We start from the raw sequence: 27507 nt of genomic DNA, 5'->3' as shown, positions 1-27507 counted from the left end.
CTATTACATGGCCTTGGTGCTTCTGTACAATGGGGAGACTGTGAGCCCCTGTGGGACACGGACCATATCCAATCTGGTTTGCTCTTATCTACCCCAACCCTAAATATAGTGCCTGGCTCACAGAGTGCTTAATACATACCACAGTTATTAGTAGTGGGAAGTCGGAGGGCTACTCACTGAAATTTTGTGGACTTTTTTTTCTCCTGTGGGCCAGGGACTGCGCCTCAGTGTCCTCACATCTCTCCCCACTGTTCAATATGGTGCTTGAGCTTAGTAAGTCATTACTAGGACTAACAGAAGCAGCATAGCCTAGTGGAAAGAGCAGAGGCCCGAGTTAGATGACCTGAGTTATTATTATGCTATTTGGTAAGTGCTTACTATGTGCCAGGCACTGTTCTAAGCACTGTAGTTCTAATCCCATCTCTGCCAGGTGTCTGCTGTGATCATGGGCAAATCACCTAACTTCTGTTACTTCTTCTATAAAATTGGGATTAAAACTGTGAGTCCTATTTGGGACACGGATCACGCCCAACCTGACTAGTTTGTATTTACCCCAGCTCTTCATACAGTACCTCAATCACAGGAAGTGCTTAAATACCATTAAAAAATCAATCAATAAAAGCTCATCAGTGTTGAACAGCACCTAAGCATCAGGCTCAAGGAATTCATGTGTTTAGCCTTTTGGGGGAAGAAAGTAATTGAGGCTCCCATACCATGTCCTGTAGCAAGCAGCGGATCAAACTGTAGTCACCAAATTGCTAAAGTAGTCGATTCGTAGTTTCACTTATGTATCCACAATCGGTGAACTCAGGCATGATACTGAGGAGAAAGGCCCAACAATTTCTATAAAGGGAAACCGGACTTCACTAAAGGGATCAGTGAGCATGTGGACAAAAGATATTCAGATTTTTCAAAAGACCTCCAACAAGGTGCCCCACCAAAGGCTTTAAAAAAAAAAAAAGGCTAAGTTATCACAGGACTGGATCAAAGGATATCACAGGATATTCTAGCATGGTTTCAACTGCCCATTCCAGACAAATGGAGGGAAACGCTTTAATGACCACTCTGCTGTCCTTCATATTTGAAGACATCACTGATGTCACGATAATAATGATCACTATATCATACCATCTGATGTTCCTGAATATTCTGAAAGGGATAGATTCATTCCCAACGGCTAAGGGAGTTTACTTTGTATACTTGGTAGTAGGAGGTCTGATCATAACACTCCCAGCCCATCATTCCCCCGTGGGATGAACATCCTCCCGGATCTACCAGACCACATCCCCATCTCCTTCAAGATCGCCCTCCTCCAAATGGCAGACTTTCCCACACTGACTCTCCCCTACGAACAATCTTCAGAAATCATATGGTCATTTTCTTATTTTCTATTGGCTTGTCTCCCTCCCCAGCCCCTTCGGACACCCAGCTCCTCAAGGTTCAGGGCTGGTTTTTTCTACTTGGCTTCAAACTGCCCTCACGGCCCGCTGGACTAAAACTCTGTTAAACAGTTTCGTTAAATGGCTTCGGCGGCAGCAAGACGACAGGAGCAGAACTGTGGAAAAAAAAAAATTTCATTCAAAGTCAAGGACAACTTTTTTTATTGCTACCAGAAGGCTTCCATTAGTACAGTGGCTCGATGCAATACCTTCCTCAGACTGTGGAGAGAGCTCAGGTTTCCAGAGAGGTCTTGAGAAGAAATGGCAGACATTTGGGGGGTGAGGGGGGAGAAAAGAAGAAAAAGGACAAGTTTTCAGGGTTTGCCTGGATAAAGCACAATTTGGGGTTTCTGTGACTGACAATTGCACATATGCAAGACGCAAAATGAGCTGCCCCGACAGCTAAATGAGCAGTGGCTCATCCCGACTGTAATACATGTGAAAATCATGATTAGTTGCAAAAAAACCCTGAATTTTCTGAAGCACGTTGTGCATCCCCAAGTAGTTAACTGCCAGATTTTCATATAAACACCAAAAGTACTTGAAGAAATCAAAACTGACAGTGCCTCAAACACCTGATCATGTTTCACCTTGATCACGAAAATCAAAACACTAATTTAGTTTCAGAGTTCACAGATCCTAAGTGGATTCTTATGCTTTCCACACGGACCCAAAAACATCAGCTGGAGGTTCACTGGGTTGAACGCCTTCTACCGCCTGTGTACTGCACATCCACCTCTCACTGGGCAGTTGACAAGGGCCTTTTTCAGATTCAATGCAATCTGAAAGCCTGCTGTCAACGCTAGTCTCACTTCAGATGAACTATTTTGTGGGGTTTCAAATCTCCTTACCGAAGGTCAGAGTGGGGGAAGCATGCATGGGGCTGGTTAAGAGTTAAAGGAAGAGCGAGCAGGAGAAAGAGGCTGGGACTGGCTTACTAGCTAACAGTATATGTGAACTGACACAGAGACCAGTTTACATTAGAGAAGAAAACGGTGGAAGGGAAGATACTAGAGGAAAAGAGAAAAAAAAAGAAAAGGGAGGCTACTTTTTTCTTTTTCTTTTTGGGTCTTTTATAACTTTTTATGATTTTTTTTTAAATGGGTTTTAAGTGCTTAAATAACGGTTGATTTATAATTAGCCGCACAAAAAGACTTCAGGTTTTTCTGGCTCCCTTCAGTTCAGCCTGACAAGGTATGTGCCCTTCCGCACCTTGGCCAGCTTTTGCAGTAGCTCTCGGTGGCTGCGCTCAGGGGAACTCGCCGGAGCTACATGACAGAAACGGGCTGCAGAGGTGGACAAGGGGAGGCCCGGCCCTCCTGCCTGGCTACGTCGCCGCCACACCCGGAGCCCACGTTTTCCAGAGCCAGGACTTCCTGCGCGCTCTCCTCGTTGTAGAGCCGCTTGATGCCGTCGTAGAAGTCGTCCACTTCCATCTCTTCCACTTTGCGTTTCGCGGAGGCGTGCTTGGCGAGCCGCTGGTAAGGCCCCGCCGCTGCACCTCTGGGCGGCACTTCTGGTCTGCTGTTGTCCTTGGAGAAATCTGGTCCTGTGACCGAGGAGGGGTGGGATCGGAACACTCCTTGGTCACAGGTCACCAGGGTCTGCTTGAGGGGGCGGTAGACATACACCGAGTTGAGAGGCAGGGAAGACTGCAGGGCGAAAAGGTGATGGGCCACGAGCTCCCGGCAGTGGATCAACTGCGAGCTGTCCATCTGGATTAGAACACAAACACCAAGTTGGACCCTCGGCAACAGCCGCAGCATCCTCACACCACCAAGGTGGGAGACCAGCTCCCCCACCCGCTCCTGAAACTTCCCGCGGATAACCCACTTGGACTGCTAGTAGTGTTCCTGCCTGCTGCAGTCCCTGCCGTCCAACTAGACCAGATGATCCAAAGGGCAGAAAGCAGGAACTACCTGCTCTGGCGATTCCTTTCAGCTCATTAGAAGCAGCACGGTCTAGTGGATAGAGCACGGGCCCGGGAGTCAGAAGGTCACGGGTTCTAATCCCAGCTCCACCACCTGTCTGCTGTTTGACCTTGGGCAAGCCACTTCACTTCTCTGTGCCTCCGTTCCCTCATCTGTAAAACGGGGATTAAGACTGGGAGCCCTATGTGGGACAGGGACTGTGTCCAACCCAATTATCTCGCATCTACCCCAGTGCTTAGAACAGTGCCTGGCACCTAGTAAGCGCTTAACATATACCATCATCATTATTATTATATTAGTGGACAGAGCCAGGGCCGGGAAGTCCTGGTCATCTCCATCACTTATCTGCTGGGTGACCTTGGGCAAGGGCTTCACTTCACTGTGCCTCAGTTCCCTCGTCTGCAATATGGGGATTCAATATCTTTTCTCCCTCCTACTTTAACTGTGAGCCCCAGGTGAGACTTATCTTGTATCTACCCCACTGCTTAGTACAGGGCTTGGCACACAGTAAGTGGAGGTACTTGTTAAGTGTACCATGTGCCAGACACTGTACTAAGTGCTAGGGTGGATACTAGCAAATCAGGTTGACACAGTCCCTGTCCCACATGGGGCTCACAGTCCTAATCCCCATTTTACAGATGAGATAACTGAGGCACAAATAATTTATGTGCTTAAATACCACAATTCATATTATTCTCATTATTACTAAAATTAGAATTAAAAGGCCTAGCCCAAGGTAGGCATCTGATCAAACCCAACCAGGGAGATGCTGATGGGAAACCACACTCAGAAGCTCAGGGTCCTGCGATCAGACTGTCGCTGCCTCTTGGGTGCACTGGGTGCCCTTACGACATTGGGATAATTTAGCCAGATGGAGCCGGTAGAAAACACAAAGGGTCACTTGCACCAGCAGCATTTTAAACTCTGATTCTGCCTTATAAACAACCCCTGGCAGCACAAGAAGCAGAGTCTGACCTTGCTAATGCATCGCAAAGGCTACTTTGAACATTTTGGTGAACCCTGGAGGTCAGAACCTTCTGGATAAGACACGACGTGGGAGTAAGCTACACTCACATACATCCTCTAAGATATTAAAGAATTTGTCATTCTAATACCAGCAGGGCTTGAATGGTAGTATTCCTACTGCTTCCCTCAGACTCCAAAGTCAGATGTAAGCCCCAGCTTACAACCAATGCCAGACTGAAGTGCACTGGGGTAGTGTGGAGTAGAGAGACTTAGGAAGAGGAAATAAACAGAACTTAGGGGCTTGAGCCTTCGGGGCCGCAGGCCTGGGGGATGTGAACAAGCAGAAGAGGCAAACAGAGCCGAGGAGGGGCGACAGGGAGGGCTGAGGAAATGAAATGTCGTCACCCCCCGCCCCCGTTTAAGAAATTACTCCTCCAGGATATGGACCGGCACCCTAATAGAGCCTTACTTACACCACAGCAGATGGCCCTTCCCCAGTCCTCACCCAGTTCCTCCCAACATCCCGACTCCCCTGGAGACAGAGGCCTAGGCTGGGTGAACCATGACTCGGTAATGACTTTGTGCCTGCTCTTGGCTTTTGGAAATCGCCCCTTGTTCCTTCCTAGCTTCCTAGATTATTTGTCATATCTTGGCCTCAAGTGACACCCAAGAAATGTATGGCTGCTCTATAAAGGCCTTATGCTTCACAATGATGAGGACGGAGGGACAATGGGCAAGGAACGTGTCTGCTAATTCTGTTAGACTGTACTCTCCCAAGCGCTTAGTACAATGCTTTTCACATAGCAGGCACTCAATAAATACGACTGATTGAAAACCAGGTGGAGGAAGGCAGACAGGTAGGGTATCCAGATCAGGTCTGTTAGAGCCGGGCACAAATACCACACTTTTCTCACTTGTGGCTTCAACAGAGAACCCCCCACTTTCCTGCCTTGTTACTTTCTTGTAACTTGCAGCTCTTTTGACCTAGCTTTTAGGGAAATGGGCAGCACGTAACTCTTCTACATTGAATCCAAATGTGGAGGTGCCAGGACAGTTTCCCGGTGCTCCTCAAAGCCCAGTGAGCATGTGCCAACAAGGAGGGCATTGATCTCTCTATTTAAAATATTTTACTCCAACAATTTAAACAAGCCAAAGAGCACCCTGAGGTGCAGGTAGGCGGCCCTTCCCTTCTCTTAGTTTACTTCCCGCTCCTTATAGAAGAAGGAAGCTACAGCACAAGATGACAGTTCCTGAAGCCAGCCTTCTGAATCCCAGCTAAAAATAATAATAATTGGGCATGTTAAGTGCTTACCATGCGTCAAGCACTGTACTAAGCGGTGAAGTAGATACAAATTAGTCAGGTCCCACGTTGGGCTCACATTCTAAGTAGGAGGGAGAACAGGTTCTGAACCCCCATTTGAAAAATCAAAGAACCGAGGCCCAGGGAAGTGAAGTAACTTGCACAAGGTCACACAGCAGGCAGGCGGCGGAGCCGGGATCAGAACCCGGGGCCTTTGACTCCCAGGCCCGGGCTCTTTCCACTAGACTAGGCTGCTTCTCAGGTAGCCGGTTAGTGTAGGGCAGCGCTTCCTTAGGGCACTGTGGGAACAGGCCTGCTTAAAAGAATGACCTCTCTCTCTCGGGCTCAAACGACTGCGAGAGAGGAAAGCGCTCTTCTTATGGCACTTATCCCTTACCTGTGCCTTCTGGAGCAGCTCGATTGTAAGAGCTAGCCAATCAGGGATAAGTTTCTCCATTTCCAAACTGATAATTGCCAGGGCGAGCATGGACCCCTTGAACTGCAGGAGCTGGTGGTACGTCATACACTGGAGTAGTTGCTTGGTGAGGACTGCCATGTGTTGAGATGGGCTCGGCTTGGGCAGGGTGAACAGCAACTGAGGCCTGGTTGATACTGCGATTGCATGGAACTGAAAATCGGAAACACACGTTGGCGTTGACTTGGAGAGATCGGGTGCACAAGAGACTAAAGAACAGATTGTGATTTGCTCAGAATTTGGCCAAATGCCATTTTGGTCATGAAAATGCATAATATATCATTACTGCTGCCTGTATTTGGTTATCACATGTCATCTGTTTTATCTTCTGAGCTAGCTCTCATAGTTAAATCATATCTCCTCCCTTAGGTCTTCCCTAAGCCTTCACATTTCACCTTATTTGCCCTTCCTTCTGTGTCGCCTATGTACCTCCTTAAGCACTTTGATATTCGCCCCATCCTCAGTTTCACAGCCCTTGTGTACACACCCTTAGTCCCTGGCATTTCCCCTCTCTATAATCCATTTTAATAACTGTCTCCCCTTCTAGACTGTAAGCTCGCTGTAGGCAGGGATCATGTCCACCTACTCGTATTGTACTCTCCAAAGTTCTTAGTACAGTGCTCTGCACACAGTAAATGCTCAATAAATACCATTGACTGATAATCACCCAAGCATGCACTACAGTGCTCTGCACATTGATTGGAATTTCTCTTTTGATAAAGAAAAAAGGGGCAATGAGATCTACTTTTGGACTTCCACCTACAAGGAAGGGTAAGCACTAAGGGTGCAAATGCTGATCATATTTACAATATGAAGGAAATCCAATGGCGTAGCCGTGTGAAGGTCCCAGTTCAATTTATCCAGAATAATTCGCTCCATTCTCAGAATTTCAGATGAAGAACAACCACAAAAACTGTCTCTGGCCAACACTTTCAGTACTGGAATCCTCTGTCAATAAAAGGGGAAAGATGAGCTTGAAAATGTTTTCACTCCTGCTCCAGCAAAGAAGCAACAAATTAAGGGATGATAAATGTATAGAAATAAAACTTTTTCTTTTAAAAAAAAAAGCTCTAGAAAGGAAAAAAAAATTACCTCATCCTCCTCAACTGTCTTGGCAGCAAGGAAGAAACAGCTGATTGCAATACAGTTCAAGTATTTTGGACGTGCCTAGAATTCAGAACAAAAAACTGAATGAGATCTTCGTTACGTGATCCTATCCTGGCCCTGATTTAGGACTGCTTTTCTGTATATAAAAATGAACTAACCTATATCCACACAGCTGCCACTGTGATACGAGGCAAGAACCAATCAATAAATTGCATAAAATGCTACCTTTAGCACTTATTTAGAAACTAATTTACTTACTCCACTTATTCATTCATTTCTTCATACTTTTGCCAATAGCCACAGTACCTATAGTTTTTCTCCTACATATGATCTATGTCCACCTGTCTTCCCCACCAGTCTGTAAACTCTTCGTGGACAGAATCTTCTCCTCTTATACTATTCCCTCAATGCTCACTACAATGCTCACGCAGTAAGTGCTCAATAATTGCCACTGAATCAATTAATTCTACTACATGAGGAACAAAACCAGAAGTCAATCAACCCCCACAGTATAACTGGCATCTAGTGGTATGGAAAACAGTCATCTTTAGAAGGGAGAAATATCCCACAGAACATACCCATATAAAAAAAAAAAATCCCTCCAAATCCCCATACCTAACTGCTCCCAAGAACACTGAAAGGAGCAGCAGCCACCTACGAGGGAAAAGGGAGTGCTGTGTCCCGGATGCCTATGGGTGAAGCCCTGTGCTGGACCTTTGGGAGACTTTAATAAGGGGGCCAATCCCTGTCCTCGAGAAGCACACAATCTACAGGGATGCCCACACCGAGACAAAAATCCAGAGACTACTACGCAAGAAAAAAGCAAACCAATAGGCCAACTAGAACAGAGAGGCAGTGATGAGCAATCAAGAGGGCGGGAAGGTAGAAACCGGAGCAGACGAGCTTGAAACACATAGGCAGTTGACTAAATCTGATGCAGAGGATGCTGAGATGAAGCTTAAAGAAGGTCTCCCACTTGTCTTCCCCCCACCAGCCTCTTAAGCACCTCGTTTGTGGGTGCTCAGTGATGTCAGCAAAGGAATGAGTGCTAGAAAATTTGCCAAGAAAAACCTCCAAAATTCATGACAATTCATGCCAATTTTTAACAAAGAAATTTCACAAGTACATCATGCTCCTGCATATGTAGTGATGCCCACTTCAACTGGCTTACACTAGCCAAAGGGTAGGTTTTAAAATATTTACCTTTACTGTAGCTAAAAATCTGTCCAGGAGACTACTGGCCAGAGCAAAGGTTTCTGGGTATAGATTGAACTGGTACTTGAGTTTGGCCAGCCACTGAATCACCTCATCCCTTTGGACTGGAGAAACCTCCTGGAGAAAAACACACACAAAAAGAGAAGCATTGAGTCATGCACTGGGGAGCACCACATTGAGTCCATGCTATTTCCTACTTTTAGAGTTATCCTTCCCAACCCCTAATTTAAACACAGAAGTGAAGCAAGAATTAGACAGGGGAAACAGAACACACTATCTTTCGGCATACAATCTTTCATCTACTTCAGCTGAATTTAATAAAATTGCAGCAGTGACAGTATTTGTCGAGGATCCACCGGGTGCAGTGCACGTGAAAAGTATTAGAGCATACTGGGTCTTGCCAAGTTGCTCTTTTTGGTTTTCCTACAAGCTCCCATGGTATCCTTGTTGAAACGTAACTCCTCATCTTCCCACCCAAACCCTATCCTCTCCATCACTGTACAGAATACCACCATCGTCCCCATTTCACAAACCCACAATCTTGGCATTCTCTCTCTTTAAACCGATATAACCTCACCAAATCCTGTCGGCAAACTGTTACTATGCTAATCCAACCAGTTATCTTATCCCGCCTTGACTACTACATTAGCCTCCTTGCTGACCTGCCTGCCTCTGCCTTTTCCATACTCCAGTCCATATTTCATTCTGCTGCCCGCATCATTTTTCTAAAAAAAGTTCAATGTTTCCCCACTCTTCAAGAACTTCCAATCACTGTCCATCCACCTCTGCAGCAAACAGAAACTCTTTACCAGGCTTTAAAGCACTCAATCAGCTCACCCCAGTCCCATTTTACCTCCCTGATTTCTTACTACAACCCAGCCCACACACTTCACTTCTCCAACACCAGCCCACTCACTGTACCCTGACCTCATCTAGTTTGTTGCCGACCCCTTGCCCAGATCCTGCCTTCGACCTGGAGCTCACATCCCCGTCTTTCCCCTTCATATGCCAACAGATGATCACACTCCTCTCCTTCAAAGCCTTATTAAAATCACATCTTCTTGGCTGTGTACCCTTTTTTCACCCCACCCTCAGCCCCTCAGCCCTTATGTACATTCCTGCAATTTATTTTATTGTCTGTCTCCCCTTCTAAACTGTAATCTCCTCGTGGGCAGGCATATGTCTACCAACTCTGTTACAGAGTACTCTCCCAAGTGCTTAGAACAGTGCTCTCTGCCCAGTAAACACTGAATATAAATACAATTGATTGATAAAGACTGCCCTGACAAAGGACTGAAGCTGACCTACAAAGCCATCAGAGGCAGAAAACTCCAGCTCAGTTTATCACCACATTATGGTCTTTGGTAAACTTTAACTTTTTTACAGCCAAGTACTGATTGTGTTCAAAGTGAAATAGAGATTTAGTTTTACAGTTTTGGTTTTACTCTTCTCGGTTGTCTAGATGAGCTCATCTTCAAGTTGATACAGTGTGTGTCTGGGGGGGCCGGGGGACGAACCAGTGCTTCTCCATATCTCCCAAGGCCCAAACAAGGGGCACTGGCTTATATTAAACCAGACCCAAGGTCAGATGGACAAGAGGAAGACTGTCTTCACTATCAGGAGGATGAAACTGGAACAGGCTAACAAGGGACGATCTTTACTTGGAGACCTCTGCAGAAAACAGGCATCCATCTGTTCTGAATGATTCAGCCATTCACTGCCTGCCTGGAGGCAGGGGACTGGTACAGAAGATCCCTTGCTATCCTTTAAGGATTATTCTGTTGAGTCTTCGGTTTGTTTTTGTTTGACTAGCACTTCCACCCAACCCTGAATTTCTTCCAACCTCACATTCGAACTGCAAGCCTTCATTTATTATTTGGAGGAGTTCAGGGGCAGACAAATGAATGGGAGTGGGAGGATGGTCCTGAAAGTGGGCCCCGCCTCTGAATGGAGTTATCAGACCCATGGATGTAGCCCTGCTCTGAATTCCGCCCAGCCTTAAACTGTGGGAAGGAAGCACTGCCCCAGTGGCTCAGCTTCTCAGGAGGACTGTGGTGGTGATGCACAGTGATGATAACCTTTTACACTCTGGGCTTTCTCCCTATCCCCACACAGTCACCTGTCAGCATGATAACTGTCCCACAGTCCACTACACTGTACCCTCATTGTGGACAGGCAATGTGTCCACCAACTCTGTTGTACTATACTCTCCCAAGCTCTTAGTAAGTGCTCTGTATACAGTAAGCACATAATAAATACCACTGAGGATGATGATGATTCTTCCTTTAATCAGCAACCTTGAGAGTTCAGGCACAGATATCTCTTACCAAGGGACAGGTACAAGAGATGCAACTCCAAACCAATATATTTACTGCTCAATCAAGGCTTGGAAAGGAGGGAGATGAAAAAATGCAACTGCTTTTACAATATTGCAATATTTATCTATAAGCACATGGGAAAATACTTAACATTTTCATTAAAAAAACCACTTCATGATCTTTTGATTTGCACTATAGGAAGGACTCAGACTTATTGCTGTATGGTACTTTCCCAAGCATTCAGTACAATGCTCTGCACATAATAAGCACGTAATAAATCCAATTGTATGAATGAACTGTAAAATGTAACAAATCTGCACTATACAATACTGTTTGCTTGTTGTGGGCAGGGAACATGTCTGCAAATTGTTGTACTGTACTCTCCCAGGCGCTCAGTACAGTGCTCTGCACACCGTAAGCACTCAAACACCACTGAATGATTGACTGAAAAAAAGAAAAGCATTGTCTGAAAACCAGAGCCGACAGTTGTAGAATGCTCTATTTAACACTTTTCTCCCAATCATTCATGTCAATATTTTCCACACATTCTCTATCCAGAAGCAGCAGGGGTGAGTAGGAGAAGGAGGAAGAATAGAAAGGGAGAAGCAAGAGGGGGAAAGACTAAGTGGTGGCAAACTCTGATGAAAGATAATAGTAATAAGCTGCTAGAGAAACAATTTTGGGTCCCTACTTTACTGTCATTGTAGATGGCATCCCTGTCCCACTTCTTTATAGCACTGACAACACCCATATCTATTAGGAGAATTATAAAAAAACCCTCCACCCAGACCCATATCTGAGTAATATAAATGTTTTGCACATTTCACAAGTGTAATAATCCTCTTAAGGGTGAAGTTTAAATTGAATGGGTTTGTCCCCCACAGCCGGATCCGACAATTATCCAAGCTATTTTTTCCCCGGGGTTGCAGTGTCCTGGGATAACGCCCAAACAACAGAGTTGATCTATTTCCAGAGCTCTGAATGCACTGTTGTCTAGAGCAATGTGCAGAGGAAGTTTCTCCCCTTATCTTAACCAGGGCGTTTTAATCGATTTTACGAATTTTCTCCCTATCTCAAGGTTCCACCCCATGTCCTGTTCCACTTTGCCCCCTCCCCCACCCACAAGTGTCGGCAGGGTCATTACTGGGTTAGTAGTTTCCAGTCTAGCCAGCCCAGGACTATCTCCAAGAGTGACACCAAGAAGCTTAGAGGAAAACACGGGACAGTGCAGGCCAGGGCACCCATCACTCTAAGTGCAACCATGCCTGGTTACAACTAACACCTCCCCACTTTTCCCCTTTACATCCACAACACAGCGATTATATTGTACTCTCCCAAGCACTTAGTACAGTGCTCTGCATATGGTAGGCACTCATAATTATGACTATGAGAAAAATCTGGGCAGCCCGTGATGGACTGTTTGGCCACGAATTCATGGAAATTCCTTAAACTACAGGTGTTTCTGGTCTGCGATGCTTCCTTATTTACCACCCCCTTAATGTGTGTTCTGCTGCTTCAGTGGGGAATCTCCTCATCCTGGTGAACCACTATTCCACATTCACCTTGATGGATGTCACAGTGGACTACATCTCACTGTGCTCCGGCTAGGCAGAGGCCTGAACTCTGTGGGTTGATGGGCCAGTTTCTCCCTTTCACCGGCTTTTTAACGGTTGCTGACTTCTGTTCAGGGAATGGCTAGAATTTCATCCTTCACCTTCTTCCCCTTGCTAGAGGCCCATTACCCCCAATGAAGTATTTTCAAGGAAAGTGAAAAAATTTCATGAAAATGTTGGTGGGGGAAAAAAAAGTCACTTGGAGCAAGCGGGCCTAATGGCCACCGTATCATCCTTGGGTAAAGATGTTCCACTGATATGGTTCAGGGTTGCTTTCGGAGCGGGGGATCCTAGCAATCTTTAGTGCCAGGAGCCAGTGTTCCTAGGATGCACAACAGCTACATACGGGCCCGTGCCTTCAAGTGGCAAACAGCTGAGCAACATGGCCATCACAGTGTCTTATATGCCACTATTACTAAATTGCTTGGCTCATCTCTGCATCTAAGTAGGCCCACAGCAGGTCACAAGACCCCCAGATCTAGCAGGTCCACAGCCCACAGAGGAATGATGCGTTTTTTTGTCATTCCATCTGGTTCCAACAACTAGATCTGAAATCTAAGAATCACACTGCAAAAAGGAGATTTGCTTCTCCAAACCTTCCCTGCCCTTGACTCTATCCGAACAGAAGGAGCTTTGCTGTAGGTGAAGGCAGCTATATTATTATAGGGTCTCTTAGGCTTGTGTGAGCACCCCCGTGCTAGAATACACAACTGCCCTCATCCCACCCCCACATTAAAAATACAGAACATGTAGAGAGGGTGATTGAAAGAAACCAGTCTAGAGTTGCGGGGGAGATTTTTCAGATGTGGAATAAGTCATTTAACCAAATGTTCCTTGACTGACAAAAGGCAACTGTATTAAGAAGGCTTCCTTGTAAGTGTCAATTAAAAAACTGTCAAATAAAATGGCTAAAAACATAGCTGATTTTTCTGTTTCCATTCCATTGTTTCTAGCATACACCCCGGGTCTCATCCAAAAACAAATACATTTCCTTTATGGAGCTGGATCTAGATTTGGATCATAATTCCAGCCTGCTCTGAAGTGGCAGGGTAAAGAAAAGAATGCAAAGAGAAAAGGGAAACACCAGCAAGAGGGGGGAATGGGATAGAGGTCAAGCCGGATGATTGAACTGCCTCTATAAAAGCTAGGACCATCCTTCATTTTACTCCAAATGTGCACAGGGGGCGTGGAACAATGCATGATACATAGCTTGTAGCTACAGAAGAATGATGAAAAGTGTCAAAAGGGATGGGGAAATCAATCAATCCAATGTTATGTTCTGAGCGCGAAGCACATCCTAAGCACTTGAGATAGTGCATGGAAGCAAGACCAGATGGAGAAGCTTCCTTCTGTCCTCCTAAGAAAGAGACTAGGATTCTTCACTCTGGAAAAACAAAGGTGAGAGGCCCATTCAAATACACAAAGGGTGTGGGTAAAAGCAAACACAACGGTTGCTCACCAAATCCCACACAACAGGATGAGGGACTCCTGTCTAAGCTGAAAGACAGGAGGAATTAAAGAAACAAAAACAGGCCTGCCAAAAGCAGGTGGTAAAGCAGGTAGAATTCTCTACCAAGGGACACTGTTCTGTCAGGAACAGGAAAAAAAAAATCAGCAGGCTCTAGAGGGGTTTGGAAAAATTTATGGATAAGGGGTCTGTAATGGTTTCCAGGGGGAACCTTAGGGATGGAGGAGAAGAAAGCAGATGAAGGAGGTGTTAGATCACCGTCCTAAGTATTTAGTGCCAGTGGGTGGAGTACTGATGGGCCAGTCTTAAAAATGGAAACAGACACCAAAGGAAGCAACTATCACTGCCAAGCATTTTGTTGCCCCTGATAGAGACAGCAAGGCTCCAACAAGAGCCTAAACCAGTAATGGCATTGCTACTGTTTTGCTTAACTGACCTCAATATTTCTATGTTTGGCAAAGTAGAGAATTTCACGGTATAAGGTTCCAATGAGAAATTGAAGGGAAAAAACGTGTTAATCTGAATTTTTAAGAGTACTGATTTTCCCTTAAGGAGCTTTCTAAGTTACTACTATACATCCCAAGACCTGCACATTTCCCGATAAAATTTATGACCCCACAATAAATAAGAGAAAACTTTACCTGATTGGTGGGTGTTTTGGGCACATTCACCTTCCACATCTGGGCTTCCCTAGAGATTGCCATCTCTAGGAGAAATGACAACCTCTGGTTCTCCAAGGGGCCGGAAAACTTCATGGTACCCTTGGAATCTGCCTGCCACCCAACTCAATACAGCTACCTGCAAAATCAAATTCAAAGAAAGGCTATTGACCCAACATTCAACACTAGTGCTACCGAGGGAGTCCTTTTGTACATGGCATTGTATTAAGCACTCTACAAAATAAAGAAATGGCAAAAAACAATATCTGCTCATGAGACAAAATAAACACAAGATAGAACCCAGAAGTAGCTGCATGGCAAGGTAGAAAGACCACGGGCCTGGGAGTTGGGACCTGGGTTCTAATCCTGGTTCTGCCACTTACCTGCTGGGTGACCTTGGGCAAGTTGCTTAGCTTTTCTGTGCCTCAGTTTCCTCATCTGTAAAATGGGGAGTCAATATCTAGTCTCCCTTCTACCTGTGGGACAGGGACAGTTCCCAACCTGACTAACTTGATTCTACCCTATCAGTACAGTACTTGGCACAGAGTAAGCACTTAAATATCACAATTACTGTTATTATGAGTAGGTAACCAGTGATAGATGCAAGGGGCCTAACAGGTACATAGGAGTAAAAATAATTTCAGAAACATAAATGAGAGCTAGTTAAGTTGGAATAACCACAAACAGAGGTAAGAATCAGGAGTGAATTTTTGAAAGCTTCATTAGAAGAGGTAAGTTTCAAACTGAGTTTTGAAAGAAAGATTTGGCTCAACGTTGGAAATATCAAGAAAAATTTTTTTTTTCTGCTATGTATAGGATGTTTTCAAAGGTATAAACAGTGCCAATAACAATGGGGGAGAAGGCAAGAACAGGGCATTTTTGGAATCTCATTTTCTACTAGGTTTGATCTAATATTTCAAAATTTCAAGCAAATTTAGAGCAGGGGTGGACAAGCTTTTTGAAATCTCTTCACCAGTCGGTATGCTCAGAGCCAATTTTCACACATTAGCATAGCTTATTTCGCTGTGATTCTACACCTCTCACCCCCTCCCAAATGCAAATGAATCCCTTCCCCCTTTCCTGAGGCTAGCCTGTTTTTCAGAGCCCCCCCACAAGCATGACATCGCCTTACACAGTGCATGGCACAATGTGATATCAGAGGAACAGCTCCTTCCGCGAGCCGGGGGGATAAGGAAAAGGAGGTTCCCAAAAGATCACAAATGCTTGGAAGGTGGGAAGGGTTCCCCTATCCTAACTGTTCAGGTTGGGGGGGGGGGTCAAATAGCGAGGCTCCAACCCCAGGTGGGCTGTCCGTTGCTGATCCCTCTGACCCTCACAATGTAGCGGCACCAGCTAGATATGTGTGTATGTTTTTGTCAAGTGTTTTACCCACTCCTCCCCCCTCAGTCCAAGGGCCTGGGTAGGTGGGGGGGGGGCAGGTTTAAAGTTTTAAATGCCCTCATCTGCCCAGCAGCTTGGAGAACTGCCTCTTGTGGCCTTTCGATTGTGAATAAAAGACATCATAATATATGCAGTATTCCTATGAGAGTTAAACGCCTGAGATTTAATTGTTCAAGACGACAGAACCAACAAATGAAAACAAGCAACTGTTCTCCCACTTGGGAAATGTAGCTAAAGTGGAGTGGGGCCATAGCAAAAAGTCTGCAAATAAAAGCCCCTTAAGGCACTGCAGAGACTGTTAAAGCCATTTAAAATGCATAAAGCCTACTGGAACCTTTAAAAGATATAGAGAAAGGAGTATAAACCCCCACATACACAAATACTTAAACTGAAAGACTAAGAAATATTTTAAAAGCTTATTTTCTGTGTTCATCAGCAAGTAACAAAACTACTAAAAACTGAAAATTGAGACAAAATGATTCAGAATCTTTTAAATTGATCTTTCCCGGTGACCTTTGGGTTTAATTTTTGAATACCACCTATTCTCTTTGGTCCTTAAGCATATTTATAAGGGCACTGTCCTGTAAATAGTTCTTCCCATAAAACAGTGTAATTATCAGCGAAATAATTGATCACAAAGGCCACATTTTATTTTTCATTTAGTTGTTTATTTCTCAGATACCAAAGCTATAAGACCTTTAAATCAACCAGTTCTTTCTTAATATGGTATAAACCAAGATATTGATGTTTAATAACGAAAGCCTATCCTGCACTTGTTTCACACTAAAAAACCTCCTGACAAATTCATGAAGGGATTGAGAATCAAGTACAGTATGTAAATTAGAACCCTTCCTTGTTTTTCTAAATAAATCCAAAGATACTAAAACAAGAAAACCAGAATTACCCTTATATACTGGTGCTACTACAAATGTAAATCACCTCTAGCATTAGTTTCCTGTTAGTGAAGAAATATATAATTCCCACTGGAAACAACTAACCATTTTTCCAACCACAGATAAACAGTGATACTCAAATCTAATTCACAGCTTCACTTACAGTGAACTGACAAAGTTTGAGCAAACGGCAAAACCACTTCAAAGTGATTCATCACTCCTGTGTACAGTTCAGACCGCCAGGCTTCAAGCCTAGTGTCATCATCACCAAGGTCTAGGGCTCCTCTATGGGTTTAGATTTCTTTTGCCAGGATTATGGAGCCCTCTGAGCACTGGTTCATCATCATCATCATCAATGGCATTTATTGCGCCCTTACTACAAGGGCTAAGTGCTTGGGAGAGTACAATACAACAGAGTTGGCAGACAGGTTCCTTGCCCACAAGGAGCTTACAGAGGGAGCTAATCCTAATTTTTAGGATAACGATAAAATGCACAAGGTCTGTAGATGAAATCCAAACAATGGCACAGTCTACATCTAATCAGTGGTACTTACTGAGTGCTTACTGTGTACACAGCATTGTACTGAGGACTTGGGAGAATAGAATATAACACTGTTGGAAGAGCTGTATCTGCCCACAAGGAGTTTATAGATCAGTGGGGAAGTCAGACATTAAACTAAATCACAGATAGGTTCAGCAAAGCGCTCTCCACATAGTAAATGCTCAATAAATAAAGGAAATGGCAGGTTGTAAGGACAGGTAGGTACCTGTGGTGGGGCTGAGGGTGAGGTAAATATCAAATGCATAACAGGTCCAAATCCAAGTGCATAGGCATTGCAGAAGGGCAAGAGAATAGGGGAATGAGGGCTTAGTCAGGGAAGGCCTCAGGAAGGTGATATGACTTTAATAGGGCTTTGAAGGTGAGGAGAGTGATGGCCTGTTGGATAATAAAAGGGGAGGGAGCTCCAAGCCTGAAGGAGAACTCAGACAAGGAGATGGTGGCAACACCAAGCTACAGTGATTAGGTTGGTGTTAGAGAAGCAGAGTACGCAGGCTGGGTTGAAGCAGAAGACTGGCAAATTAAGGTAGGAAGGGAAAAGCTGATCGGGTGCCTTAAAGCAGATGTATGGAGTTTCTGTTAGATGAGAAAGTGGAGATGCAACCATTGGAGGCTTTTGTGGAGTGTGGAGACCTGAGCTGAACGTTTTTTAGGTAGATGATCCAGGCAGCAGAGTGAAGCTGATGCAGAAGTCAAGACTATTAATGATAAGTGTTTGGATCGGCATAGTATAGGTTTCGGTGGAGAGGAAAGGGTGGATTCTCCAGATGTTATGAAGGTAGAACTGAGAGGATCTGGTGACAGACTGAATGGACTGTCTTTAATATAAAACATTTTGTGATACTGACTGAGATTATCACAATGCCCTCTTTTCTTCCTTATTCACAAACTACATTAGGTTTTAGGGAACCCCCGAAATTATTACATCTTTTCACTTTCCTATTTCTGTCCACTGCACATTTGATTTCTGAGTCTGTTTCACTTTGGGGAGGGAAAGGGGGGGAATTCCATATTCAACCTCTAGTATCATACATTTAAGTAACTGAAAAGGTACTATTTCAGACACGAAGGCTGCTGCTGAGGAGGAAATGAAAGAAAAGCCAGCCACAGTGACTCCAAGGAAAATGTAATCTTTCATGGTTCCTCCTCCTCAGCCTGGAAGCTGTATACAACCTGATTTTCTTATTTCTGCCCCAGTGCTATTAACACATAGTAAACATTTAATACCACCTTTATTACTACTGCTATTATTACTATATTGACTCCAGGTTTGAAAAGAGTAGGTTCTTTGCAATCCTAATCTCTTAAAGCTCTTTCTTCATACCACTAAAGTGCATGTCCAGGCACCAAACAGAAACCCCTTGTACCAAACAATACCAAACATAAAATCTGGTACCACATTTAACATATAAAATGGTACCAAACAGTACCATCCATAAAAGCAACGCCAGATGAGTCCTACTCACCCCCGCTTCAAAACAAAACCTACCACCCTAGGCTCATTCAGAAATATTACATTTACATAAGATGACTTCTAGTGTAGGGAATATTTTTAAAACCTTTCAAATTGCTAAAAGCCAACACAAATCTGCTAAGCCAAGAACTTTCTGTGTCAGAGCAAGAGTTTGGGAAGCTACAATTTACATAAATTAAACCCATAAGGGAATAGCTTCCTCCCCAAGAAAATCATGAACAAAACATTCAGCAAACCCCTAACTTTTCCAAAGGTGACATTTTTATAGAGTCCTCCACAATTTGTATGGGGAATTAGAGAGCCAGAAGAGTTGCCCAGGGGGTAGAATTCAGAGCTCAGGATAGAAACAAAGTAAAATTTGAACTAGAAAGAATATTCCAAGGGAAATAAAAAGAGATGAGATTAAGCAGCCCAATCTCCCAAAACCCTATGTACAACTGTGGGAATGGGAACTCATGAACAAGAATAACAGTGTGCTCCCAGAAATGCAGTAGTATATGATTCAAAGATTTCTCATGGAATAGTGAACTGAGGCTCCTCCCAGATAGACAGTAAAAATTTGAGTAAAAACCTTACAAGGTGTTTTCTCCGAAGATCTTCCCAACTTGTTCTAAAACTAGTGTATGATGGGTTGCCAGGAATAGGAAACTTCATTATGGGGAAAGTTTTTTTTTCTTTCACCCATCAAGAAACTTGACTGTATATTGGTTTGGGGGGAAGAAGAGAAAAGACAAGAAGCTCTGACGATACTGTGTTGATGTAGAAATGGAGTCTTGTCTCTAAGCCTTTGCCCAACCTGTCCCCTATGTCTGAAGCAATTAACTTCTCTGACTTATCACCCCTTCTTCTAGGTTACTGTTTTTGCCAGGGAGCTTTCCCCAACAGATTCTATTTAATTAAAAAACAATGCCCTGCCAAAGCCCCATCAATAAAAATGACGCATCTTCTCCATATAGAAACATTAACATTTAAAATTATTTTCTTCAAATAGAAACTAAAAATAATGGGTCAAGAATAAACAAATCAGGTACCTGCACAAGAAGGAAACTGGCACAGTAACTCCAGAAAGTTGAGGCACGAAACATTCACATGGCTTCTTATAATTCTCTAAGTTATCAACTTGAAAGAGGATTTATTGATATCCTTCAAGAGAGTTTTAGAGGTTTCCTTCTCCTCACATCTCCCCTGAGGACTCTGAAACATTTCTCTTCCACCTCAATATATTCTGGCTACATAGCTCTAAGCACAGGTTGGGAATTCATGAAGTCCTTTCCAACGGTACTCAAGCACTTTGCATAATAATAAAATCTCAAATAAAAAGCATTAGTGGGCTCATAAAGCCCATTAAAACCTGGAAGGCAGAGGGATAAATAGAGTGCTGGAGAACATATTCTTAGCTTGAATTGGTTTACGTTATTTGTGCGGTATACCTTGCACATTTCAAACTTTCTATATTTTCAGAATTGAGAAAAAAGCACTTTAGACTCACCATTAGAGAAGCTTGGGAGAAAGTTACCCCACACACCTACGGGCCATCAGACGTGACATTCCCCAAAGACCCTCTCACCATCTCCTCCCTTCACATCCATCATTTTCTCTTCCTTCTCAGCTATTTCAAGAAGCATCCATCTATTCTTAAAATTAAACCTATCAGTGCTTAGCATCCCAATCTCTCTCACCTGTTAAAAATGTTGCTGTCTCCCTTCTTACCTCCCCCTTCTGTTTCCTTCTCTCATGCCTGAGTCTCCCTTGACAGAAAAAAAAAAAGCCATCCTACAAATGGCACCACAAGCTCGACCACTTATTTTGTTTCCCTTTCTTGTCTGAAGTCTTCAAACAGGCTGTATACTCTGGCTAACTAGTTCAAACCAAATTTCTTCTAGACCCCGATCTATATGAGATTTCAACATCTGGAATACAAGGAGACTGCACTCATGAAAGTTTCCAATGCCAGAAACCACCCTCTCTGAAGTCACCACCGATCTCCTTCTTGCCAAATCCAGCAATCTCTACTCCATCCTAATCCTCCTCAACCTCTCAGCTGCTCTGGCCACTGTGGACCACCCGCTTCTCCTGGAAACATTACACAAACCCATGGCATTCCTCTCCCACTTTGGCTTCATGGACACTGTCCTCTCCAGGGTCTCCTATCTCTTTGGCCATTCATTCCCAAGCTCTTTCCCAGGCTTCTCTATGTCTCACCCTCTAATTTGTGGGAGTGCCTCAAGGCTCAGTTCTGGGGCCTCTTCTAATCTCCATCTATACTGGCTCCCACAACTTCAATTACTCTCTCTACACGGATGATGCCCACATCTACATCTCCAGCTCTGACCTCTTTTCTTCTCTGCAGTCTGCCTTTTACTTTCGGGATACCAGTAGTTCAATGTCCTAGGGACACTTCAAGCTGAAGTCCAAAACAGAGCTCTTTGTCTTCCCTCCCAAACCTTGCCCCCACAATGTTTTTTCCATCTCTGCAGACACCACTCTCCGACTCACCTCTCTCATTCAACCCACACATTCATTATCACCATATCCTGTCAGTTCTACCTTCACAACAACGCTTAGCATCGCCCTTTTCTCTCCATTCAAAATGCTACTTCGCTGATCCAAGCACTTATACCACCTTGACTACTGCATCAGCTTCCTCACTGACTTCCTGCCTTCTGTCTCTCCCCACTGTGCTGCCTAGATCATTTTTCTAAAATAAAACTGTTCACTTCACATCTCCCCACTCAAGAACCTCCAATCATTGCCCATCCACTTAAGCATCAAACAGAAACTCCTTACCATCGGCTTTAAAGAGCTCGATAGGCTCACCCCTTCCTAAATTACCTTATTTCCTACAACATCCCAGTCCACACATTTCTTTCTCTCCTCCAATGCCAATCTACTCACTGAACCCTGATCTCATCTATCTCATCACCAACCCCTTGCCCCCGTCCTTCCTCTAGCCTGGAACTCCCTCCCCTTTATAGGAAACACACCAACACCCTCCCCACTTTCAAAGCTTTATTAAAATCACCATCTCCTCCCAGAGGCCTTTCCCCATTAATCCCACATTACCCCTATTCCTTCTCCCTTCTGTGATAACTATGCATTTGGATCTGTACCCCTTAGGCATTTGATATTCACCCCACTTTCAGCCCCACAGCACTCATGTACATATCCATAATTTCTTGCCCTCTGGTCAGCAGGGAACAGGTCAACTGATCCCGTTTTACTGTACAGCTCAGTATTGCTCGATAAATACCAGACTGATGGACTGACTTACCTCCTTCTAGAAAAATCTAGCATGTCCTAATCCTCCTGCACTTTTGTGTTGCTCTCATCTTCTCCTAGAAAGTCTCTCTGGATTTGGCATTACAGACAACACCAGTCTTGCCCTTTACAACCCACTTCCCTGACCACTCCTTTGGCATTATCATTTGGCTTTCCTACCCCCTCCTTTGTTCATGGTATTTGTTAAGTTTTTACAATGTGCTCGGCACTGCACTAAACTCTGGGGTAGATACAAGCTAATCAGGCTGGACACAGTCCATATCCCATACAGAACTCTCAGTTTTAATTCCCATTCTGTAGATGAGATAACTGAAGCCCGGGGGTTAAGAGACTTGCCCGAGGTCACACAGCAGAGAAGTGGCAGAGCTGCAGAGCTGGAATTAGAACCCGGGCCCTTCTGAGTCCGAGGCCTGCACTCTATCCACTAGGGCCGGCTGCTTCTCTCACATTTTATCTGTACGTAATGTTGGTATTTGTTAAGCGCTTACTATGTGCAGAGAGCACTGTTCTAAGCGCTGGAGTAGATACAGGGTAATCAGGTTGTCCCACATGAGGCTCACAGTTAACCCCCATTTTACAGATGAGATAACTGAGGCACCGAGAAGTGAAGTCAAAGTCACACAAGCTGACAAGTGGTGGAGCCGGGATTCGAACCCATGACCTCTGACTCCCAAGCCCGGGCTCTTTTCACTGAGCCACGCTGTAGTGTTACTCAAAACTCAGTTCCGGGTCCTTTGTTCACATTCTACATTCCATTTCAGGGAGCCCATCCACTTATGTGGTTACTTTCCACCACTTTGCAGAAAACTCCAAAATCTACAGAAGCAGCCCTAACTTCGCACTTAACCTCCAATCTTCTATTTCTTTCTACGTTATTCGGGACACCTCTAGGGGGGTCGATCTGCCGGCTTTTTAACATTCCACTTTTCCACCACAAACCACAGCACCGTCCACTCTGTCCTACCAGCTCAAAATCTTGGGAGTTACCCTTTGACTCCTCTTCCTCAATGACTTCCCCCAGTAAATCTTTCTGTAAATGAATCCTGTCATTTCCTCCTCAAGAACATTTCCCTCTCACAGATCCGGTAGAGGTCTATGACGACCTGGCTGGCCACCCCAACGGCTGACTGGTGACCCTGCCCTTCAGCCTCTCCCCTCTTTGGTTAATTTTACTTTTCGGCTACACTTCACAGCCAGAACGTCCCTCGATCGTACTTACTGAGTGTTGACTGTGGACAGAGCACTGTACTAAGCGCTTGGGAGAGTACAATATGAGAAGCAGCGTGTGGTCTAATGGAGAGAGCTCGGGCCTGGGAGTCAGAAGGTCACGGGTTCTAATCCCGGCTCCGCCACCTGTCTGCTGTGTGACCTTGGGCAAATCAAGTCACTTCTCCGAGCCTCAGTTCCCTCCTCTGTAAAATGGGATTAAGACTGTGAGCCCGATATGGGACAGGGACTGTGCCCAACCTGATTATCCTGCATCAACTCCACCGCTTAGAACAGTGCCTGGCACCCAGTAGGCACTTTATATCATAATTATTATTATTACTATTATTATAACAGAGTCGGTAGACATATGTCTCTGAACACAAGGAGCTCACAGCCTAAACAGTCTAGAGGATGGTCACCGGGCATCTCCACAGGGGTCTTAGATCCACAGGCCGGCGCCAACCTGAGAATGCCATGACTCTCGGACACCTGTACCAGCAGGGGTGAGACATCTGAAAACCATTCCTTTCAAGAAACACCATTTGGCAGCCTTTTTCTTGTTCTCACTGCACTCTGTGTAGCTTCGCCCCTTGGGTGTCTGCCCCAGTTCTCCACCTTTTACACTGAGGGCTACCCATATGTCAAGGCTTACGATTAAGCCTTATCCTACCTTTTCCCAGGACTAAGCACGGTGCTTTACATAAAATAAGCACTTCAACGTACAGTATTAACATCACTTTCTAAAACTCACTGGAACTGTTTGCAGCCTGTCTCGATGGCTACCTGCTGCTTCTTGTATAAGACCAAAAACAAAAAACAAAAAAACCTCCTGACATGGGACTCCAAGGTTACTCATTAGATCATGCCAGGCCCCACCTCTAGTTAGCAAGCCACCAATCTGTGCCCTCCCTTTCTTCAAAATCCTTCAGTAAGTATTCCCTGACCACCCTTGAACGTATAAGTTTATTCAGCCAAGTCTGTGTCTTACACCTATATACTCTCCAATATATTCCTTAGTTTATACTACCAACCCCCCCACTAAATTGCAAGCTTCCTTGAGGGCAAGGATTGTACCTTTTTATTTCTTTTAAATGTAAAGGTGCAGAGCAGCTCTGTGCGCAAAGCACTGTACTGAGGGTTTGGGAGAGCACAGTACAAGAACAAACTAACACATTCCCTGCCTACAACGAGCTCAGTCTAGAGGGACTGTACACTGTACATTGTACTGTACATTTATTAAGTGCATATGGCGCTCAATAAATACTACCGATAATAGAGCCCTAGTGGAGTCAGGGAATGAAGACTTCATCTTCTGCCCCGCCCCCCAAACTACATCAACATCTTTCACTGGGAAATGGGGAAGAAAAGACCAAACGGTTGAGATTTTCCTTATAAAACAAAAAAACATTTCCCCCACTCGCGTATATCGACCTCGTGCAGCTGAAGCCGAAACTGGATCAGATGCACGGAGTTCGGGATACGGCAGAATTGCTGCTCCCCAGGCAATCTCGCATGACTCTGTTTCCTTCCCCGTTCTATTCTTCCCTTTTGTTCTTCCCATTCACCCCCCCACTATTTGGCTCTTTTATTAATGTTAATGCTCATTATGTGATTGTCCATTTACAGTCCTTTTTAACTACATCACCGGGTCTCACCAAGGGTCTCACCAACGGCTGGATCCCACAATTACTGGGATGTACTGGGCGCTCACTGCGTACGGTCCCTCCAGACTGAGCTCGCTGTGGGCAGGGAATGTGTTAGTTTGTCCTTGTATTGTTCTCTCCCAAGTTCTCAGTACAGTGCTTAGCACACAGTAAGCACTCAATAAACACGACTGAATGAGAGTGCCACATTCCCTACGCTCGGCGAGCTGATGACCTACAAGCGCTTAGTACACCTGACGAGCATTCAGTACAGTGCTAGTGCCTGGTAGTGTTTAACAAATACCAATATTATTATCTGCACACAGTAAGCGCTCAATGAATACGATTTAATGAATGAGAATTCCACATTCCTTGTCCCGGGGAGCTGAGGATCTACAAGCCCTCAGTATAGCTGACAAGCGCTTAGTACAGTGTTTTGCACAAAGTAAGCACTCGATGAACATGATTGAATGAGAGCATCACACCCCCTGACGTCGAGGAGCTGACAATCTAAATGGGGATGAAGACTGTGATAAACTGGAACTACCCCAGCCCTGAGAACAATGCTTGGCACATAGTAAGCGCTTAAGAAACACCAGCATTGTTATTGACAACCTGATAAACTGGTATCTATCCCAGCCCTGAGAACAGTGCTTGGCACAGAGTAACTGCTGAAGAGAACAGTGCTTGGCACAGAGGAAGTGCTGAGGAAACACCAGCATTATCATTGTTATTGACAACCTGATAAACTGGTATTCTCCCCCAGCCCTGAGCAGAGTGCTTGGCACAGAGTAAGTGCTGAAAAGACACCAGCATTATTATTGCTGACAACCTAATAAACTGGCATCTCCCCCAGCCCTGAGCACAGTGCTTGGCACAGAGTAAGTGCTGAAGAGACACCGGCATTATTATTGACAACCTGATCAACTGGTATCTATCCCAGCCCTGAGCAGAGTGCTTGGCACAGAGTAAGTGCTGAAGAGACACCAGCATTATTATTGTTACTGACAACCTAATAAACTGGTATCAATCCCGGCCCTGAGCATAGTGCTTGGTACATAGTATGCGCAGAAGAGACACCAGCATTATTATTATTGACAACCTGATAAACTGGTATCTATCCCAGCCCTGAGCAGAGTGCTTGGCACAGAGTAAGTGCTGAAGAGACACCAGCATTATTATTGTTATTGACAACCTAATAAACTGGTATCAATCCCAGCCCTGAGCATAGTGCTTGGCACATAGTATGCGCAGAAGAGACACCAGCATTATTATTATTGACAACCTGATAAACTGGTATCTATCCCAGCCCTGAGCAGAGTGTTTGGCACAGAGTAAGTGCTGAAAAGACACCAGCATTATTACTGTTGACAATCTAATAAACCGGCATCTCCCCCCATCCCTGAGCACAGTGCTAGGCACATAGTAAGTGCTTAAGAAACACCAGCATTATTATTGACAACCTGATAAACAGGCATCTCCCCCAGCCCTGAGCAGAGTGCTTGGCACAGAGTAAGCGCTTAAGAAACACCAGCATTATTATTATTAGTGACAACCTGATAAACTGGTATCTATCCCAGCCCTGAGCACAGTGTTTGGCACAGAGTAAGTGCTGAAAAGACACCAGCATTATTATTGACAACCTGATAAACTGGCATCTCCCCCAGCCCTGAGCACAGCGCTTGGCACACAGTAAGTGCTTTAGAGACACCAGCATTATTATTATTAGTGACAACCTGATAAACTTGGCATCTCCCCCAGCCCTGAGCACAGTGTTTGGCACAGAGTAAGCGCTTAAGGAACACCAGCATTATAATTATTGACAACTAAAAAGCTGGTGTATCTCCCCCAGCCCTGGGCACAGTGCTTGGCACAGAGTAAGCGCTGAAGAGACACCAGCATTATTATTGTTACTGACAACCTAATAAACTGGTATCAATCCCAGCCCTGAGCAGAGTGCTTGGCACAGAGTAAGCGCTGAAGAGACACCAGCACCATCATTATTATTATTGATAAACTGGCATCTATCCCAGCCCTGCGCACAGTGCTTGGCACAGAGTAAGTGCTGAAGAAGCACGGGCGTTATTATTAGTATTAAAAGGTGAATAAATAAGGTGAATAAATGCGAACGGCGCTGAGGATTCCGGTTACCTTCCTCCTCCTGTGGCGGTGGCGATGGCGGCGGGGGCCCGTTACGGCCTCCTCCTCATCGTGTCCCGGCCTGTCGGCGGTCGTGTCGTCGTGTCGTCGTGTCGTGGAGGAGAAGACGGTGTAGGGGGGGGGAGTCCTGGCGCGGGCGGGGCGTCGGCGTCCGGCTCAGCCACCTAATCCCATGGTGAGGCCGAGGGGGCCGAGCCCGAGGAGGCCGCCGCCATAAGGCGGGGGAGGGGGGAGGCGGCCGGCCCACCGCCGCGAAGGCTGGACAAAATAAAAAAGGGGGGGAAAAAAAGGGGAAAGGGGGAAGGAAAAGAAAAAAAAAAAAAAGGAGGGGAGGGAAGGGAGGGGGAGGACGACGAAGCGCCGCCGCGTCCGCCCGGCGGGATGGAGGGGGGGAAAGG

At 45.0% G+C, this 27507-nt stretch overlaps 1 protein-coding gene across 1 annotated transcript; it reads right to left on the bottom strand.

Annotated features, from left to right (window-relative positions):
- Positions 1 to 1584: 1584 nt before the first annotated feature.
- On the bottom strand, positions 1585 to 27507 carry CCNI (cyclin I). The gene is made up of 7 exons (XM_029073663.2): positions 27101 to 27507; positions 14474 to 14630; positions 8422 to 8550; positions 7204 to 7278; positions 6919 to 7059; positions 6034 to 6264; positions 1585 to 3154 (listed from the first exon to the last, which is right to left on the bottom strand). The coding sequence occupies exons 2-7, from the start codon at positions 14585 to 14587 to the stop codon at positions 2708 to 2710; spliced, it is 1137 nt and encodes a 378-aa protein (XP_028929496.1). The 5' UTR covers positions 14588 to 14630; positions 27101 to 27507; the 3' UTR covers positions 1585 to 2707.

Source organism: Ornithorhynchus anatinus, chromosome 10 (genome assembly GCF_004115215.2).
Source record: "Ornithorhynchus anatinus isolate Pmale09 chromosome 10, mOrnAna1.pri.v4, whole genome shotgun sequence".
Classification (NCBI taxonomy): domain Eukaryota; kingdom Metazoa; phylum Chordata; class Mammalia; order Monotremata; family Ornithorhynchidae; genus Ornithorhynchus; species Ornithorhynchus anatinus.
The sequence above is the reverse complement of the archived record's forward strand: the minus strand, read 5'-3'. Positions and strand labels throughout refer to the sequence as shown.

Coding starts and splice junctions, on each gene's coding strand:
- CCNI (XM_029073663.2), bottom strand. CDS start 14,587: ATGAAGTTTTCCGGCCCCTTGGAGAACCAGAGGTTGTCATTTCTCCTA. Junction 8,551..14,473: donor CCAAAACACCCACCAATCAG/GTAAAGTTTTCT, acceptor GTTTTTCTCCAG/GAGGTTTCTCCAGTCCAAAG. Junction 7,279..8,421: donor GATTTTTAGCTACAGTAAAG/GTAAATATTTTA, acceptor TCTGAATTCTAG/GCACGTCCAAAATACTTGAA.